General features: G+C 36.7%; 1 protein-coding gene across 3 annotated transcripts in view; it reads right to left on the bottom strand.

Annotated features, from left to right (window-relative positions):
* si:dkey-100n23.5 (cyclic AMP receptor-like protein A) overlaps positions 1–15,878 on the bottom strand; it is a 120,360-nt gene extending 104,482 nt beyond the window's left edge. For 2 of the 3 annotated variants that reach the window (XM_041807723.1, XM_041807725.1), the window contains exons 1-5: positions 15,737–15,878; positions 8,777–8,829; positions 4,210–4,264; positions 502–558; positions 320–380 (exon numbers count right to left, since the gene is read on the bottom strand). In XM_041807723.1, coding sequence (XP_041663657.1) covers positions 320–380; positions 502–558; positions 4,210–4,264; positions 8,777–8,829; positions 15,737–15,817 — 307 coding nt within the window. In that variant the 5' untranslated portion in view covers positions 15,818–15,878. Of the gene's footprint in view, positions 1–319; positions 381–501; positions 559–4,209; positions 4,265–8,776; positions 8,830–14,144; positions 14,191–15,736 lie in introns of all 3 variants that reach the window. The other variant, XM_041807724.1, reaches the window with a different exon arrangement.
* Positions 15,879–18,179: the final 2,301 nt, after the last annotated feature.

Below are 18,179 nucleotides of genomic sequence, written 5' to 3'. Positions count from 1 at the left end.
TACAACAACTGCAATAATTTATTTATCTTTTCTTCTTTAAGTAGTCTTGAATATATATCATGTCAAGCTCTGAATCCACTCAGTGGTTCATTGTTTTTGTTGAGTCTGTTAGGTCCTGAATGTACATTGTTTTTAACTTTCTAACATGTGCCAGCTACAGAGGAAACCTCCAAAAGTCCTGTGTTTGAGAGCTGCTAAAAGCTGAGGAATTATTTTTTTGCAAGACAAAAGCAAAAAAGTGTGCTCTTTTTGCTCACTTTCTGAACTCTTTTGTTAGAATTGTTCATGTTCCTACTTAATAAACTAGGATGTGTCTTACCAAAGTACGTTAGCCACCAGGCCTGGAAGTCACAAAGCGATCCTCCTGGATGTGACTCACCCTGATGAAGAGAAGAAGAACAGAGAAGGCAGACATTTTCACAACTCTGAACAAAAAAAAAAAGAAATCTAAAGTAAAAAACCCACAATGTGTGAGCTTAATGACACAGACGAGTCACTCACCATGACATATGCTGTGCTGTTGAAGAAGGCTGCTACTGTCAGGCTGAGAATCATTTTCTGTACAGAAGAGAGGAGATGATGAATCAAAGAGGGAATTTTTAACAGAACGGTCTCTTTAAAAATACCTATGAGCATCCTTCTCAAGATTTGTGTAACTTATAGACAAAATGAAAATAAACAATTATTCCAACACAAACCAGAGTCATCATGCTATATAGGAAATCACGTGATAATCTGTGTGCTATAGAACTTGCAAAAGGCAACAAGTCCCCAACTGCCACTCTAGAGCAAAGGGAGATATTTAGGGTTCTCCTGCATGAAAGAATCAGTGCAGCACTAAGAGGTAATGAGAGCTACTTCACAGAGATGTGATCTCCTGTTTGTATACTTGCCAGGGGAACTGACTCAGCTGGTGCTGAGGGGCCAAAGTTCTATAAAAAGGGCCAAACACATCTGCTGCTAACTCACAAGAGTCCCTCTCTTACATCCATCTATTTTTCACCACTCAAGCATTACCATTCTTGATCAGTTAACAAAACTTACACTAAACCTACAGTTTACTGAGTGACATACTACCATCTATGTTGATGTCATTACTGTGTAGGGCTAAAAAATAACTATAGAAGATTGTCGGTGTGTGACAACTAAATCAGGTGGGTGAGGTGGGCAGCTGTGAAAGGTTTTTCTTGTTTTATGGATGGCAGTATTTTTTTCAAACTTTCTATCCCTTTTATTTGTTTATTTATTTGTCTTAAGTGCATACACTTTCCTTTTTCTCATTTCTCATAAATGTAAAATAAAAAGAGGGCAAATTGTATATCTTGTCTGTTGATCTTGTGAGAATCTATAAAAAGTACTGTAAAAAAAAACACTGAAAAAGGCAGTTTGGATAAACAATAAATGCAATAAAAAGTAAACCTATGGTACACAAAAGCACTGTCCTTTATTGTCATGCGATAAGGAACAACAATGCAAGAGAGGTTGATATGAGATGTATTTACCATACTGGGTTTCTGTTTATATCCAATAAGCTAATATTTCCAAACTTACTTATTCCGATAAAATTATTGATATCAATACTGATATCGATATATATGAGGCTCTGCCCACAACTTGATGTACTTATTGCTTGCCTTGAAAGGTGAAGCAAGCTATGGGAATGTTTTTTTTCAATATTCAGTCATTATTTCCAAAAAAATCGAAGATGTTTGCTTACCACCAAATTAAAAAAAAGAACAGAATATTCAAGTAGCACAACTGTGTTTAAAAAAACTACTTTCATTCCCCTTAATTTAAGCAGCAATTGATTTTACAGAACATTTTAATGAAAATTATCAATAAAATTATCTATTCATCTTGGCGTTGTCAAGTCAATTGTTTCACATTAATGCTAAATCTGTTACCATTTGAAGGCAATTTCCAATATGCATTAGCATCAAGCTAACAAATGTAGATGTACATCCTAGTCCCTTTGAATTTTCTTGTAACTTTCAAGCAGTTATTCTTTGAAATGCACATCCCTTACTGCTGATATTTAAAGCCAATGTCGGTTGTGAATATCAAACAAAATGTTAAAATCTGCCAATACCAATAATCACCTTTTTAAGGAATTATCTGGCAATACAGATATGCCATTAATAAGGGGATATGCAGAACATCAGCCATTAAATTTCATACTTTTTAATACCCTTTTAAAGAGCTTCTTCATACATTTTAAGACTTTCGCAGCTACAATTTCCAACCTGTTATATTAGCGCCACAGTGCTTGTATGCATGCTGGGTTAAATGTTGGATAAAATGTGACAACATAGAAATGAAAGGCCAGTAGTAATCTTGTTGTACTATGCAAATTAAGCTTTCTTAAAGCATTCTGAGAACAGAGTATGAAGGAAAAGACCTTGATTTGGTTGATTTTCGCTGAAGTTTGCACTTTAGCTAAAACTACAAATTACAACAGCCTATAGGTTTTCAGAAAGAAAGTTACACTGTGTTATTGTCCATGATCACATTACTGTTGCAGCTGATAAAATACAGCTCACTGTAGTTGAGTTATATTAATTTTAGTAATCAGGTGGAGTTTCAAAATAACATCATGTGTTTAAAATCGAAAACAGCACACAAGCAGAAAGAATAGTAATACCCTTGTTTGGTGAACATAAACATTTAAAGAAGCGACAAAATTTAAGATGGTATATTGTCACATTTAAGAATTTTAAAAGCCTTAATTTTGGCTAAATTTATCGAGTCATTTTTAACACTTTTTAAGACCCTAAAGACACCCTGATAATGTTATGCATCCTGAGTTCTCATGATTTCTAAAATTTGAAAGAGAATGTCAAATAACATCACAAAACCACTGCAACAAAAAAAAAGTTCTACACATCTAGTATTGTTTTTCTTCTTGTTTTAAATGAAAATAAAATGCAGACAGTCTTTTGCACACAGTCAAAATACACTAAAATGTACTAAATTATTGCAAACCGGTTTGTGCAATTTAGACAATGCTGCCCTCTTTTTCTCTCAGTGCAGCGTTTGTTTAAAATATGACGGAAGATCTCATGTTAGTTTAACACTACGGCCCTTTTGATACTATCCATTAGGGCTGATTTTAGGCATATGGCCGATTATCTTTGCCGGCATTTTATTTTCCTTATCAAAGATAAAACTGTTCATTTTAAAAAGTGTGATGCTTTAGCTCTGCTGTAAGGTGTGTCTTCCCCTTTGGCTTTGTTTTTACTCTCCAGTCTCACCTAATGTCTCATCCACAATGATGTCTGATTGGCTTGATGTCAATCACGTACTAATAAATCAATCAAAATCTATTTCTATCATGAAATTTTACTTTTCATATGTTAGGTACATTTATTGTTTCTCATAATACATGCATATCTGTTCTAAATACTGGTCTCATGAACTAGTAATAATTAATATCTGTGTCAGCCCTGAAAAACCAATATCAGTCAACCTCTACTATTCATGACTGAAATGCAAAAGATACCATCTTTTTACAATATCAGGTACTGACAAGTTTGAAATTCAACCACCTTAAAGGCCAAAGAGGAAGATGAGAGGAGATACAGGGAGAAGAGGAGGGAGGAGAGGGGGCTTAGAAAGGACAGAAAAAGAACACAGGAGTGCCAAAGAGCACTGTGGACTGTTGACTCATGGTAACCTCTGAGGGGGTGGAGGTAAGGAGAGGATTTATGTTCTATGAGAGGACGGAAGGAGGAAGTGGAAGATGAGCAGGTTGAGGTGAGGAGCAACCTTGTCCAGAGGTAATAGGATCCTACAGAGCTCCACATTAAGCCACCGTTTACTTCAGATTAGACAGCGATAACTTGGAGCGCTGCTAAACCTGACAGACATGCTGGACCAGCTTCAAAAACACAAGCTGCACTCAAACACCAGCGTGATTTAGAAATCTGAAATATTTCTGGATCCAATAGAACATATTTACATATTCAGCACATATCCAGACCTAAAACCTCTTCATTTGGAGAGCGGCAGAAAAAGCACAAGACGGCAGTCATTATCACAAAACGACTTGAGTCAATTAACTCCACAACTGACTAATCTGTACATTTTAATTGGGTTCAATTACGGTAAGATTTGCCATGGCTAATTGAACATATTTCCTGTGGCAATGAACCAAACACAAGTGTAAAAAAGGTAGTCAAAAACATGCTGCACATTATGATGCAAATTTACCTGAGCCAAAGAGTGATACCTGCGAAGCAGCCAGATCACAAACAGCATAAAAAGGCTGGGAAAAGAGAAAGAGAGAGAACAGATGTTTATTTACTCCAGGAAGGAGTGGATTTGAGCCGTCTGTTGTTACAGCTTAAACTGAAATGGTCACAAAATGTATGTTGTGTTGTCAGGCCTTGCCATTCAAATTGCATACTGAAAGCACTGATTCTAAGCAGACACTTCAAAGTTATTTTTTCTCCATTGAGGCAACGACTCACTTGATTTCTGAAGCTTTTTGTAAACAGTGTCTAACCAGTGCCTTTAAAAGCTAGATATGATATACTGTACCTTTTCTTCTGGCACAGAGGTACTTATGTACACAACTGTCATCTTTGTGCTGCTGTTAAATTGTCATCTCTAATTAAACAGCTTTTACAAATAAACCTGTGCTTGGGCTGGTTCTCCTCATCTGTCAAGGTCCTACAAATCTAAACATGAGTTGAATAAACTTTGTGATTAATTAGTATTTGATGCAGTAAACTCCATTACAAACCCAACCCTTAAGAATTATAGCTGTAGTTATGTCAGCATATCCACTAAAGGCACTTCTTTACTATGTATGTATATGTATGTTTTATGTCATGTGTGTCTGAGATAAAGAAAAACCTCAAATAATACGCCAGGATTTTTATTTACTTCAGCTTATGGGATGACCCTGTCTTTATTTGGGTCAGGCAGCAATATGAAAAGGGCCTATTTTCTGACAAAACTTGTGCACAGTAAAGAGGATGAACCAGAAAGACCATTTAACTGTGTAAAAAAATGACAATTTCAACAAACAAATGAAAGTCCCTCCAGCTTTGTTAGACAGTAAGTAGACATGCTGCACAACTGGTTCATGAGCAAGCATTTTATCATCTTTCTTTATCAGATGTTTAAGGTCATGTTGATGTTATGTCCCATGCTTCTTTTCTCCATATTGCTGATAGACAACACTAAATGCACAGAGGCCTCTAAGTGAGATGCTTCTTATGCAAAACATCACAAGGATATTAAAAGGAATTGGTTATTAAATTAGGATAAGCTTTTATTTGAAGTTTTATGGTAAAATGAAGCCTACTTTGCTGTTCACATATGTCTCTCCTGCAGGGTGTGGCCACATAATAACACAACAAACCAAAGGTAAGTCTTTGTTTCATAGGCAGAGCCTTAATGAAAACTGATCATTATAACCTTTCTAACCATAATAGTCCTCAGAGTTACTGTAATGACTGGTTCTGTGAGGTTTCCTTGCACACAAACAAAATGTGTTTACCTTGTGTTTTACATGTGTTATGTATTGTTTGCATTGAGCAAACAAACCCTGTTCCTTCCTTTCAAAACAACCCCGACTAACCAGTCTCCAACAGCATGCTTAGCAACAACAAAAACAAGCAACCGTTGAAAAAAAAAAAAGACCCAACTTAATCATGATACCCTGACTCATAATCTCATCCCGTTTATACAATGCATTTACAGGGATTTGCATCTGTTTTGGGCATTCGGATACCATGTGGTAATCCTTAATGCTTTGCGTGGACGCACCTCCACGCGTGCTGAGTAAAATTTGATATCAGATGGCTCAGCCTGCACACAGGGGAAGTCTAGGATGCCTTCATCCGGATTGGATTGGTTGTGTTCATGCAACATGAAGTGGCACGCATTAAAGACCAGCCTATCAACCAACATGATCTGCTATATATTAGTAAGCAAAAGCATGGCTTTGTTTATGTCCATCCAGCCTCACTTAGAGTGGTGGGAACTGCAGCTGTTTTTAGATATCTGGATTAATTGTCTCATCTCAGCAATAAAAGTCTTTTGGTTACCGACCAGCTCTTTATTCAGCACCATTATGCCTTTTTTATATCTTTAAAACATCACAAATGAAAAAAAGGTAACTGTCTCTAACAAAAGGAGCCAGCTACGATATCAGGCTGTCAGTGTTATTACATACGGATTCATGATTGCCCAAAATGAATCAGCAATCTGTAATAATGATGAATCCTCTAAATGAGGGGTTCTTAACTGGTAGGTCAAGACCCAAGAGTGGGTTTCAGAGCTATTTCCAGTGAATGTGTGCCTGGGGAAAAAAAACTGTGGCAGAAGTCTATGATGTACGGAAGCCCTTAGTGGACACACATCCACACTTTTGATTTTACTTAGTTTTTCCTGTGACAGCTGGAGCATTTCAGTTATTTTTTCAAGATTACAACTGATTTATCTCCTTTTCTAGGCACATCAAAGCTGTTAGAGGTAAGATAACTGGGTACTTTCTCAAGAAATTATCAAAGTTTCTCTACTATCTCAAGAAAAGGGAGTACAAGTAAAAGTATGCATGCATGCCCTTCTGTAATCGTGCCCTTTTTAACATGTTTATTTTGTCCTGTCTCTTTGTTCAGTTGTGTTTTGATTAAGGCAATTATTGTTGACTACAAATAACTAAATAAGTAAAACTAAAATCTCAAAATAATTTTAGCCTATGGAAACTAAATTAAAAAAAGCTTTACAAAATCAAAAACTAACTAAAACTTTATTTTGTGCTTACAAAACTAACTAAAATTACATAAAACTATAGACAAAAATCTCCTTAGTTATACTGACTGACATGAACACCAAATCCTAGGGAGAGTAAACTGGACTGATCTGATTGGTCAAAACTTCCCCCAATTGTAACTTTAGGTCTTGAGTTGTATTCAAACATCAACTTTAAAGAAGTGAAATGAAAATTGAAGAGTAACCTATTTTAATCATTTTTAGACCTTTTTTGGTGTTTCTCCTGACAAGTACCTTAAAAAACCAGAACACTAAAAAAAATAAAAACTAAACTAAAACAAAGCCTTTCTGCAAATAAAAAAAAATCAGACTTACAAACCAGCAGTAAAAACTAATGAAAACTAAACTGAAAACAAACAAATGAAAATGAAATAAAAATAAAAACTAACAAAAAAACATCCCAAACTATTATTATCTTGGTTTTGATATGTCTAAGGACCAAACCACAACATGTTTCATTAAATCCACTTTAGCACTTAAATTTATTTTTTAATTTGTGTTGCAACTCCTAATGAGGAAGTGGTGTTGAGTCCTGATGCCTAACCAGTTGAGAACCACAGGTCTAAACAACCTTTTAATAGTGGCATGAAGCCTTTTTTACCATGAGCAGCACCTGCACAGCATGAGAAAATGGTGGACGTGTGAGCACACTATGAAATATTGCAATAACCATTAGAAGTGGACAGGTAAACAAAAATTAAATAAGCATAACTGCCTGTAACAAACCAATGGATTCATTAATTAATGTATCCACTGTTCTTCACAATAATTATGTTTGCAACATGCTCCCCTTTTATTCAAAATAAATAATTAAAGCAGCTGTTCTTTGGGTTTTTTGTTTGTTTGTTTGTGTCTTTGTTTTTTTACTAAATTAGCATCAAATAATCAAAGGTTATCTGATAGTTTGAGCTACATATGAATGAACCAAACAGTTTGAACAAGGTGTGCTGATGGCCTAGTGGTTGGATCATGCCTTATGCAGTGATGCTAAAGCCTCTAATCAGGCAACCTAGATTCAAGTCCAACCCACAGCTTCTCTTTCTATACAAACCCAATTTCAAAAAACTTGTGTAATGGTAAATAAAGACAGAAATCAACTCTTTGCAAATCTCATAAACCAATATTTTATTCACAATAGAAATAAACAACATATCATTTGTTGAATCTGAGACATTTTACCATTTAGTGAAACATATTAGCTTCTTTTGAATTTGATGGCAGCAAAACATCTCATCTGTCCTGGGTCATTTTTGCTGGATTTTTTTGTTTTCTGATGCACCAAATGTCCCCCATAAGTGAAAAGTCTGGACTGCAGGCAGGCCAGTTCTGCACCCAGACTCTTGTAAATAATCTTACAAAATGCTCCAGCTGTTTTTCATTAGTACCACTTACTTTTCCAGCCTTTTTGTTTTGCCCCCTCTCTACTTTTTTTGTTGCTGCAATTAAATTCAACATGATCTCTAATATTTTTCATGAACTGGTAAAATGTCTCAGATTCAACGTCTGTTATGTTGTTTATGTTCTGCTGTGAATAAAATATGGGTTTATGGGATTTTTTTTTTTTTTCATTTTAAACAGTGCCCCAATTTTTTTGAAAATTGGGGTTGTTCCCCACTCTCTTTGATGGTTTTATTTCTCTATCTACTGTCCTATAAAAATAAAGAAGTAAGAAAAGCCCCAAATTAAGTCCAAAGAAGTCTGTCTTATAGGACTGTAAGGTCAGACTTTAGTAATGTGTATTTGTGACTCCAAATAAATATGATGTTGTATTTTATTTAGCAGCCTTGACATAGAAGTCATGATATACTAACGCATTTAAGTTATCTTTACAGATAATCTGACTGCTCATTACACTTTCTTATACATTGAACATAGATCATTTACACATCAGAATTTCAGAGTGGCAATGAAAAGTGATACTATTTGGTGTGAAGAAGGTCAAAAGCACGGAGAATGGTTTGGGAAAAAAAAGAGAATAATGAGAGATATTTACCATCCTACTAAGGAGAAGGTTCCTGTGGCTCGTTTTACCGTTAAAATCAGCACCTGCAAATAAGAATTGAATCATCAGTGCATGGCTTACATTAAAAAAACAAGTGGATTTAAAGTGTTTACATATGCATTACTTCATCTGTGCTGTTTTATTTTAACTGAAGCACTGTGCAAACTTCTGAAGTGCATCATGAACACCACACTTCCATTATAATCACAAGCTTAGAAATGACAGGGTAGACAACACTGCTGTTTGTTCAAGCATGCATGCATGTACACGTGTGGAAGCATGTGTTCATGTTAAATAAGCCTATCAAAATGAGATCTGCGTTAAAATTGTTCAATGTTCAGACACCTATGACATCCTCTGTGTCTGTGGATGTCCCTGCTGGGTATATTTCAGCCCTATTACTGCACCATAAAGCCCTGACAGCTGAGTGAAGTGTTGTAAAGAGAGGCAGATGTGCTAACAGGGCTAAAACCTGACACACTACATACTTTGTGCAACGCAACATCTGAGCAGAAACCAAAGTGACAGCAACTCAGAAAACTCACAAGTATGGAAGGAGGACAGCAGAGGAATGAAAAGAATGCGAAAAGTGTGAGTCAGTTGTGAATTAGCTGGAGGAAAAAGGCTGGGAGTCGGCTCAAAGTAAAATAGAGCAGGGCACGTCCGCACTGTTAGCTATGGACCATGATGCCTGTGGCATTCAGGACACAGTGTCATGTTTCCTTGGAGCGTGATTTACAACAAAGGACTATATTCAATTAGTCTGATAGAAAACAGGGTTGCCCTGCAAACAGAACAGGGACATCTATTTTAGAAAAAGGCAGAAAATTCACAGTTTTTATTACATTTGTGGGAAGTTTGTCAAAGTAGTGTAAGATTTTGTGATATCCTTAAACTGAAGGGACCAATTTATGAAAAGAGATAAACTCTGACATTTCTTCTCATCAGTTCATCATTGTTTTAATTAAATTTGAATGATGGCTCCCAACATGGAACTGCAGGAGTGTTAAAGAGGCTCACACACTCCGCCATATACTATAAATTGTTACATAACTAGTTTATGAGTTGTCTTACTTTGGGAAAAGTTAATGATTTGGGGATGCCACACAGACTTGCTGTGTTGTTTTAAAGGAATGACAACATCATCATGCCATAAACCCTCAGATTTCATCCCCATTTAAAAGTAGGGCTGCGAAAAACAGTCATGTACATACGTTTGAGGCATGTAGGCACTAAGAATTTATCACAGGACCTGACATGCCACAACCTGGGGTTGGGAGCAAAGTCAATCTTGACACATGTTGACACACGTCATTTGGCAGCCAAGGTCAAGCTCGACAGCATCTTTTTTTTGTCTGGGCCTAAAAGTTCTGCACAGTGCTGTACATCAAGATTTCAAGCTAGATATTTTCAAACAACACAGGGTAAAGCTGAGAGATTTGTGGATTAGAATAGAATTAACAAGATAAATCTAAAAGCAACATCTTAAAACAATTAAAATGCTTATAGTCATGTATGTGAGTGAGGAGGACTGGCTAAAAATACTGTTGAATAGAGGTAAAATTATAAAAGAAGCAACAGTGAAATTTATTCAAACCAAGTTATTAAACAGATTTTACTTTACTCCTTCTAAGCCCCATAGGATGGGTCTGATGGGAAATAATCCATGTTGGAGATGTCAGAGCAGCAAAGTAACATTTTACATGCAATTTGGAAATGTAGACTTGTTTCCACTTTTTGTAAAACAGTGATGGAGTCCACTGAAAAATGCTTGTATCTCCTAGAATGTCTGCTTGGAGACCAAATAGAGCTGCCCAAACATGATTTTGTAGTGATAAAGGTCGGGGTTGTCATGGCTGCTGGAGTGATCCTCGGGTTATGGAAAAGTACATCTGTAACAGATACTTAAAACATGGATGGAACTCATGTTAGAAATAATTATATGAAAAAATGTGAGTTAGAATCAATAATGAAAGTGAGAACTTTAAGAGGTCTTGGGAGCGCTTTCTTGTGCAAAGTTAGCACACAGTGAAAATTTGGTGAAACTGCTTTATATTTGTCTGTTTTGGTTATCTAAAGGTACGAATACATCACAGGCCAGTCACTGCGTGTTCATATGATTTTTGTTGAATAAACTAAAACTTTGATAAAAACGAATATAGGCCTTAGAAACACTACAACAAGTTTTAGCATAACTGCTGAACTGCTGAAAAATAAATGGCAAGATTTTTGCACAGTGTTTACTGTTTTAAGCCTATCCATTCACTGACCCTGACGCTGAAATGGTATCAGAAAAAAGGGCATATAAAACAGTTTTGCTGGGATAGCTAATATCAAAGGTATCCCTGACAATGCCAGAAGGAACCCTGAGAAAGCCTGGCCCATTAGTAAGGTTGAGCCCCTTCTACAGAGCCGGCCCAGGTTCAGACTGTGGCTCCTTTTCTGCATGTCTCTCCCTACTCTTTAATCCCCATTTACGACTCTACCCACTGTCCTCCTTTCTAAATAAAGGCATAAAAAGCAAATATATATATATATTTTTTAAAAAGGACTTGAAATTTTTTTTACTTAAGATGTACACTTACAAGAAAACAAACTTTAAATGTTTTAGTTTAGAAGCTGCAAATTTTGACTTTATGGACACAAAAATCTCCAGCTCATAACATCATAAAATTATGAGAAATTAAACCTAAAACACTGGTTGGATTAGAGCCGTCATCCACATGCTGTCAGTGTATGTTTTCTTTTAAATATCTTCAGTTTAAAGCAATATCTCCCCACAGTCCAGATTCTGATCAGAATGTGATGATTCTGGGCTAGAATCACAAGTATTTCTTTATTACTGAGCTCCAAATAAAAATATAATTGATCAGACTCTCAACTGCAGGACTTGTATAAGGCAGACAATTTCACCTGGTACTATGGTCTTTCTATGGTCTTCTACAGCTTTCTGAAGTAGAAAAAAAAACATTTTTTTCGGAGTTTGGTTTGTGGTAAACCTCCTTCTAAATTTGAGAAATTCAAGTGTGTTTGTTTTTTATTAATGGTTTCTCTTTAGGTGTGGTTTTTTTTTTGAGTGGCCCTAACATTCTGTTATCCATTCAGCCAAAACAGATCAAAATATTATTTTGGGTCTATATCGCCCAGCCCTACTAAAACAAATGAGCAATAAACTTGAAGTAAAGCTTTTGAGCTGGTCCGTACAACTGAGTTTAAAAAACACAATCAGAACCCAAATCTAGTTATTTTATCATTAATGATGTTAAGAAAAGGGACGCAAATTCAAGCTGTAGAGAGCTGTGTTCGCTAGGGACATTAAAACAACGCTAAATCAGTTCCCTTATTGGTTAATAGCATGGGTTCCCTCGTCTTCTAGCCTATGGGATTTTTCAATGGGTTTTTGGATTATTGCTGAAAATAAGCTCTGTGTCCAATAAAAGTTTATGAAACTTACACATTTTGTTCATAAAGATAATCTTCATAAACTGATACTATAAGAATCGTATCTGGTTCATTAATCTAACTGTTGAAAGTAAAAAGCTAACGTCATGCTATCTTGAACTACAACACAGTCGACTGAATTTATGTCATCACACGCAGATACAACTAAACGGCTCAGTTGCCGCGCTTCGGATGATGACGTATGTAGTCTTGTTAGCTGTCCTTTAACTGCCTTTATTAAGATGTGAAAAGATACACAATTCAAAGGTGGGGCACGTTTCAGATGTATTTTATGTCGTAGGATAAAACGTTAAACTCTCCTGTACTTGTGTTCACCACAGACCTCATTTCAGGCATTTAACCGAAAATGCATTCCAAACTCCCATAGACTCTCTGACGAGGGAACCGGAAGTGCTAAAATGCTAACTTTTAGGACTCATTCCTGCACCACTCTATAGAGTACACTCTACTACCCTAAAATCCATTGTGGCTTGTTCACTATGAAAAAAATAACATTGCAAAACTGGGCTTACTGAAAAACGAATTCATTGATAAACCAATAAAGTTTGAATCCTGTACAGTTCAGATTAACTAAAAATGTAGATTTTGTCTTATTGGATAATACAGATATATGAATACAGATAATTGTTTTAGGAATAAAAATAAGAGGCACTTTTTTCAATAAAAAGACAAAAGACTGTCAACAAATTTCATGATTTAGAAGCATCAGCTCACACACTGGCATTTACAAAGAGTTTAAAACTACAATCACATTATTTTAAACAAAACTGGGGAATATGGAAAATTGATTAACTTATGATATCTTTTAGTTGTTTGCTTCTTTGTTTTTCCCTTGAGAGTCGGACCTCAAAGTGGCATCGCAGTCTCTGTAAATGTAGGCCATTCTGTATCTGGGTCAGTCGGACAGTGCACTGGACACTGATCGATTACTTGCAATATGAACGATCGGCTGTCAGTAAAAGAGAGAACTGGGCTTTAAGCAAGACAGCATTACTGCAGCATTCTTTCTCTGGTTTAGATAAGATGAAGGCCAACTGAAGCCTGCTGGCACGCAAAACTACGCCTACATACATTAACCACACCAAAGACTGAACAGCATGGCCTAATGTCTAACTGATAAATCAACAAGCCTCAGCTGATCTAACTGATATTCTAACTAGGTCACTTTAAAGATAAAATAACTTTTGAATAAGTGTACCACCGTCTCTTATGCAATCCTCAGGCTGTGGGGTCAATTCCAATCCATCTGTAATTTTTATGCAATCGAAGAACTTCAGTTAATCTAATGTGAAACTTCAGGCTTGACATCAACTAGAAACTAGATCCTTTTAAATGTGTGACTGGTGCTACCACATATCATCACGCTAAGTTGCAGTGCAAAGCAACCCCAAAGAAGTGCTTCAAAATTCCACGGCAACCATCTGTGGCATCTAATGTAGCAATAACCAAGATGTGGGAAAAGATACGGGTAAAATAAAGGCTGAGAAGCTTTCTGTAGAAGTCTTAATAAGTAAGAAAAATGCTTGAAAAGAAAGAGAATTGATAAAACACACTTTATTGTCCTGTTGAAAATCTGTCTTGGACTCCAAATTCACAGGCCACAACACAGCAACAAATAAGAAAAATAGAAGAATCACAATGTATACGTTCTCCCCTTCCCTCACCCAGTTAAAGCCTTACTATTCGCCTCCAGATTTCAACCAATGGGCAGCAAGAGGCCAACACTTTGCCAGGGTTATCAAGTGGAAAACTCCCTTCACCAGTGCTTTGTTCAACTAGTCCCAAGACACCTCCAGAGGGCTGAACAGTGATCTCAAGCATCCTAGAGCCACCCCCCTCCAATGCCAGCTCTCACCACCCACCATGCCAACACGCAGACATCCTCTTTCTTACCTACCTACCACACGGCCATCGCAGTCAGAGGTGGAGAAAGTACCAGACTGCTGTTCACAAGTAAAAGTACAGTTACTCTGGTTAAAATTTACTTGAGAAGAAGTAAAAGTTGTGGTCTATAAATCTACTCGAGTAAAAGTAAAAAGTTAGTCATTTCAAGTTTGCTCTAAGTAGTACTGAGTACTGAGTAGATACTTCTGAGACCCAAGAGGCTTTCACAGTGAAGTATGATCTTTTCTTAAAGAACAATTATTACAAGAGAATATGGATTTCCAAGCAGGTTGTTTATTATAAGGTGTGACATGTCCTAAAGTGAAATGCAACAGCTGATTTTGGATGAAATGTAGGATCTTCATGTGTTACTGATCAAAAGTCTAATGTAAAAGAAAAATCACTGATTTTAAAAACTACTCCAGATAAACAAGTGCACAAAAAGCTACTCTATTATAGTAATTTGAGAAAGGATTTGAGTTGATTAGTTACGTAACACCCCTGATCGCAGCCCAAACAGCATTTCTACCTTCAACAGACCCAGGCTTAGCAAGAGGATGGAGGAAGAAGAGCCACGGCCAGGTGCCCTGCCTGGGGCTGGCCCTCACTCCCACTGGACTACGCCAGCATAATTCCTCATCCAGATCCACTAGCTGGCTTGATCTGCTTCATCTTACATATCCTTCACTTTCATTTGCTAAATCTGTCCCTGCACTCCCAGCTCTCTATGATCTTGCAACAAACCCCCTACATCCCACTTCTACTGGACAAACCCTAACTGTTCAGCTTGTGCTCCAAATGCTACACATCTAAGCTTTTTCCTTTCTTATGCTTCCTTTACAGAATCCTCCCATGGAACTGTGAAATAAACTGTGCGCTGACTGGCAGACAGACACACTATGTCAGGCCTAGTGTAAACTATCTCCTGTGGCACAACTCCCAGTCCTTGGCACCCTTTAGATGGCTTGACTGATGCCTACCTAAAAACCTGCCTCCTTTAAATTTCTCTCCCTCCTGAAGAAAGTGAACGACGATCCTCCCCATTACATCCTGTATTCACCTGTCGACTTCTGTTAGCAATACCTGCTGCTAAACTTTTCAAACCCCTGTTATGCAGCCATGGAAATCTACCTTGATACCCAGGTATCACAGTTTGATGGTTGGGCAACATTCAGGAACAAAAACATTGTTGAGTAAAGTTTGATGGTGATTAATGAAACAACACATAGCCGGTAAGGCGTGTGTCTAGTAGTTTTAACTAGCCTGTTAGCTTTACTTGTTTTACTGAGTGATGCTGCATCTCCATTAATGAGTAAATTTGTTATCTTGACCGTTTATTAGAGCAAAATACTACTGTTTCCACTCATTAGGCCACATCATGTAGCTAGCATATGAGATGATAAACAGCTCAGTTATGCTGTTTTAATGTATCAGTGTGAACCGTTAATATGAGCCATCGGACAACTACAAAAACATGGTCAACACATGATACCAAGCCAAAAAAAGACACATTACGCTACAGTGAAACGTTCTGAAACTAGCTAAGAGGCTAGTCAGTTAGCTCAAACAGCTCTACATGACTTTAAAGTTACGTCAGCTACTTACGCATCGATAGTCGTCTGATTGTGTATTAAAAAATACGCATCGCGTATCGTTGCTCATTGATTTAGTGTCTTGACTGTCCATTTTGGAGTAATTTAGAGTACATTGAGCTTCTATGTTGTTTTTGTTTTGCTGGAGCTTTTCCTCACTTCCTGTTTCTACGGGTTGGAAAGAGGGACAAAAAGTACCGCCAACTTCGAAGTCGAGTGTCGACGACGGGTCAGAAGTGTGGGAAGAATTGTGTTTAACATTTAAAGCTTGCGTTGTTAGTGTTTTGTCGACTCATTTTATTGAAAATTAAACAAATAAGAAACTATAAGGTCGAAACTAACTACATATTGCAAGGTGATAAGGTTCCAACGTATCAGTCGTTGATGTTTTGTTATATTTTGAAAAAAGACTTTTGAAAGGGTGTATTGTATGTTTAATTCCAACCTTACTGACCAAATGCAGTATATAATTTTTGCAAAGTATCTGGTTTTGGAAAATAAATGTCTCCATCTTTTTAACTTGTGGCGTTGTAACAGTATATTTCATACATTTCCTAAGTTGGCTAAAGTCAGAATCAGTCCCATCAGCTACAACAATAAAACTTCTTTCACATTTGTCAGTCTTTTGTCCCAGATGCTCTAGTCTACACACATTTTTTGCTAATAATCAAACATTTTATTTTAAAAGCATAGCTTTTACCTTTGATTTTCCCTGATATAAGCTAAAACCTCCACAATGCTCATCAGAAACTACCATTATCTCTGTTTGTAACATTTAAATAGTTCTGTCATTAGAAAGACAAACAGAAGGCCTTACAACGGCCTCTGGAAGAACTTCTGTTTTCTAGTTAGCCAACACCAGCAGCGTTACAAATGGCACTGCATACATGTATGAGACAGTAAAAGTATGTTGGTTATAACCTAAGGCATTTACCTTGAGGTCGAAGATAAGATTGTCCCAGCGGATGTTTTTGAAACCAGAAACCTCATTTACTCTTCAGGTTAGCCAGGTATGTTACCTTTGTCCTAATTTTGGGCTGGAACAGCTGTAAACATTTCTTGTGAACTGTCAGAATCAGAGAAAAGAAAGAAAACAAACGCTTGTTTCTGTAAGAGAGAGCATTGCTCAGTTTGCAAGGAAACTTTAACAGGGTGAGTTAGGAAGGATTGGAGGGTATTTTGTTTCACAATAGAGTCACAAAGTTTAGTTATTTTGTTCATTTAAAAGGGATTTTAAAGACAGAAAAGTGTCTATATTGTGCTCAGAATCAACCCTATTTTAGATTAGCTGAAATTCCTTGAAGAAATCTTACACAGTAGACCATAGGTTCTAAGTTATGAACATTTTTTGCATGTTTAAAGGTTGCATAAATCATAAACGATAATTCAAATGTTTGCGTCCACTCTGGTTAGAACAATCATTGCTTTTAAAGTGCTTTTCCTGCTCTGCTCTTGTCTTTTGCAGAATGAAAGCTGTAAGCGGGTGTGTTGCACCTTTTGACCTGCTGTGACACTGAAACTCCAGCTGCACCCTTTTCTCTCTGCAGCCTTTGATGGGGCTGTCACTGCCAGTTACTCAAACAACAATGAGGAGGGGAGTCTGTTTTTTTTTCTGCTAGTGAGGTATTACATAAAGCTACACATACAGTATGTGCATACATGCATGCAGGCACAGACAGTACTATGCACTGGTATCCTCCCAAAAGATCTATATTTTAACATAATATGCAAGTTTAATTGATACTGTTGGATATTTTAAATCGTTTACTCCAGGCCAAACAACACAAAATGACTTCCAAAGGCAACTTCAGTAGAACAGTACATTGAAACTGTGATGTTTTTGTGATACACTTACTTTAGTATATTAGTGGTAGATGCTTTTGGGCGGCATTAAAAACATCTGTGCATTTGCTCCATTATTAAACCAACACTCCCTTCTCCTCAGGCTCTTTAGTTAAAGGTTCAAATGGTTCAAGGTGTTGTCAAGCTTAACTGACTGACAACATTCCTAAACCTGTATTTGAATCCACCCTCTTTTTTAGCACAATTTACATAGCAAGTTCATAGGAGGAACTATTGTTCTGCAAACCATGGTGTTAATAAAAGCTGCTGTTTGATTTTATAAGTTGATTTATTTGAAAACAATGTGCTCCCTCATTGAGGGAGTAGTTCATAAAACTTTTAAGGTGGTCTAATATGAACAACTTTTTTAAAAACAGATGGGAAGATTATTCTTAGATGGGAAATATACTAGATCTTCATTTCTAGGAATCACTAAACTTGATCAAAAGCCTTTTTAAGTCAAAATTACTTATCGCCTCTATTATAGTTGTCCTTGTTAATTTTTCATGGAATCATATGCTTTTGAATTAAATACATCATATATCAAAGTGCACTTATCATGTTGGTGTTTAGGTCATGAAATGTGTTTTTCTTGGAAATTACTGCAAAGATGA

The sequence above is a fragment of the Cheilinus undulatus genome, linkage group 15, assembly GCF_018320785.1.
Source record: "Cheilinus undulatus linkage group 15, ASM1832078v1, whole genome shotgun sequence".
Lineage (NCBI taxonomy): Eukaryota > Metazoa > Chordata > Actinopteri > Labriformes > Labridae > Cheilinus > Cheilinus undulatus.
This window is presented reverse-complemented; position numbering and strand designations above follow the sequence as displayed.